Source organism: Penaeus monodon, chromosome 22 (assembly GCF_015228065.2).
Source record: "Penaeus monodon isolate SGIC_2016 chromosome 22, NSTDA_Pmon_1, whole genome shotgun sequence".
Lineage (NCBI taxonomy): Eukaryota > Metazoa > Arthropoda > Malacostraca > Decapoda > Penaeidae > Penaeus > Penaeus monodon.
This window is the reverse complement of record NC_051407.1, coordinates 16234378-16235494: the sequence shown is the minus strand read 5'-3', so window position 1 is coordinate 16235494 and position 1117 is coordinate 16234378. Positions and strand designations below refer to the sequence as shown.

General features: G+C 41.7%; 1 protein-coding gene across 1 annotated transcript in view; it reads left to right on the top strand.

Annotated features, from left to right (window-relative positions):
• Positions 1-1117, top strand: part of LOC119587343 — a gene marked incomplete in the record, with an annotated part of 21840 nt that overhangs the window by 6043 nt on the left and 14680 nt on the right. The window contains 1 exon segment of the mRNA XM_037936090.1: positions 262-426. Within this exon segment, the coding sequence (XP_037792018.1) occupies positions 262-426 (165 nt within the window).

The following is a 1117-nucleotide window of genomic DNA, read 5'->3' as shown; positions in this document are numbered from 1 at the left end:
TTTATCTATCTATCTATCTGCTTATCTATCTCAATATAAAATCCATCTCTATCTCGCTTTCTCGGCATTTCCCTCTTTATCTCTCTCCAATATTTATTACTCTTTTCCCACATTCTCTCCCCCCTCTCCCTCCATCCCATTTGCAGCCAAGCACGTATTTCCTATCCCATATTCCCAGCATTTTATGATCGACACCTCATACCCCCTTTATAGCATATAATTAACATTTCTCCTTCCTGACTCCTTACGCCGCACTTTCAGACTTCTGACTTGCTCCAGCTGACTCTGAACTCTTACACACGGGCAGAACTCCTCTCTCTCGAACGCCAGGTGCTGAGTGTGCTGAAGTTCGAGCTGAGTTACGCTGACCAGGGTTCCTTCCTTAATTATTTCCTGTATCTCACTTGCAATAATCAGGATAACATGGTGAGTTCTGTTTTTTTGAGGGTGGGTATGAGGCTCTGTGTGAGGGTGGGTATGAGGATTTGTGTGAGGGTGGGTATGAGGATTTGAGTGATGGTGGGTATGAGGATATGAGTAATAGTGAGTATGAATATTTGTGTGATGGTGTGTATGAGGATATGAGTGTGTGTGTTGGTTGAGTGTGAGTGAACGTATGGGCGAAGTGAATATATGAGTATGTATGTTGAGTGTAAGTTTAGGTGTGTGGGTGCGAGTGTGATTGCTTGGATAGAATGTGCGTGGGGCGAGTTGTAGAAGCGTGAATGTGGGTATATATGAGTCACGTGTATATGTATTGACATGAGATTGTGTAAGAGTGCGCGACTGAGAAGAAAAGAGAAAGACAGTACAAGATATAACATTTGGACGTTTGAGTGTGCGTGTGTGCGTGTATCTGTGCACAACTTACAGTTACAACTAAAGAAATTGTGAATATACAACTCTCACACACAAATTTTCAAGCTTAACGTAACTACAAATAGTATCCACCAAGACACACCAGGCTCTTAAAAAAAATCCTTATGTGCTGTGTTGTACTGTGGTAGTATGCTCGCTATCGCTTCGTCTAACAAGTGCTAATGTGCGTGTTATATTTGTTTGGTTTTAGGTCAATAGGAAATAATTGTGTAACAAGTTGCATCATACATTGATGGGG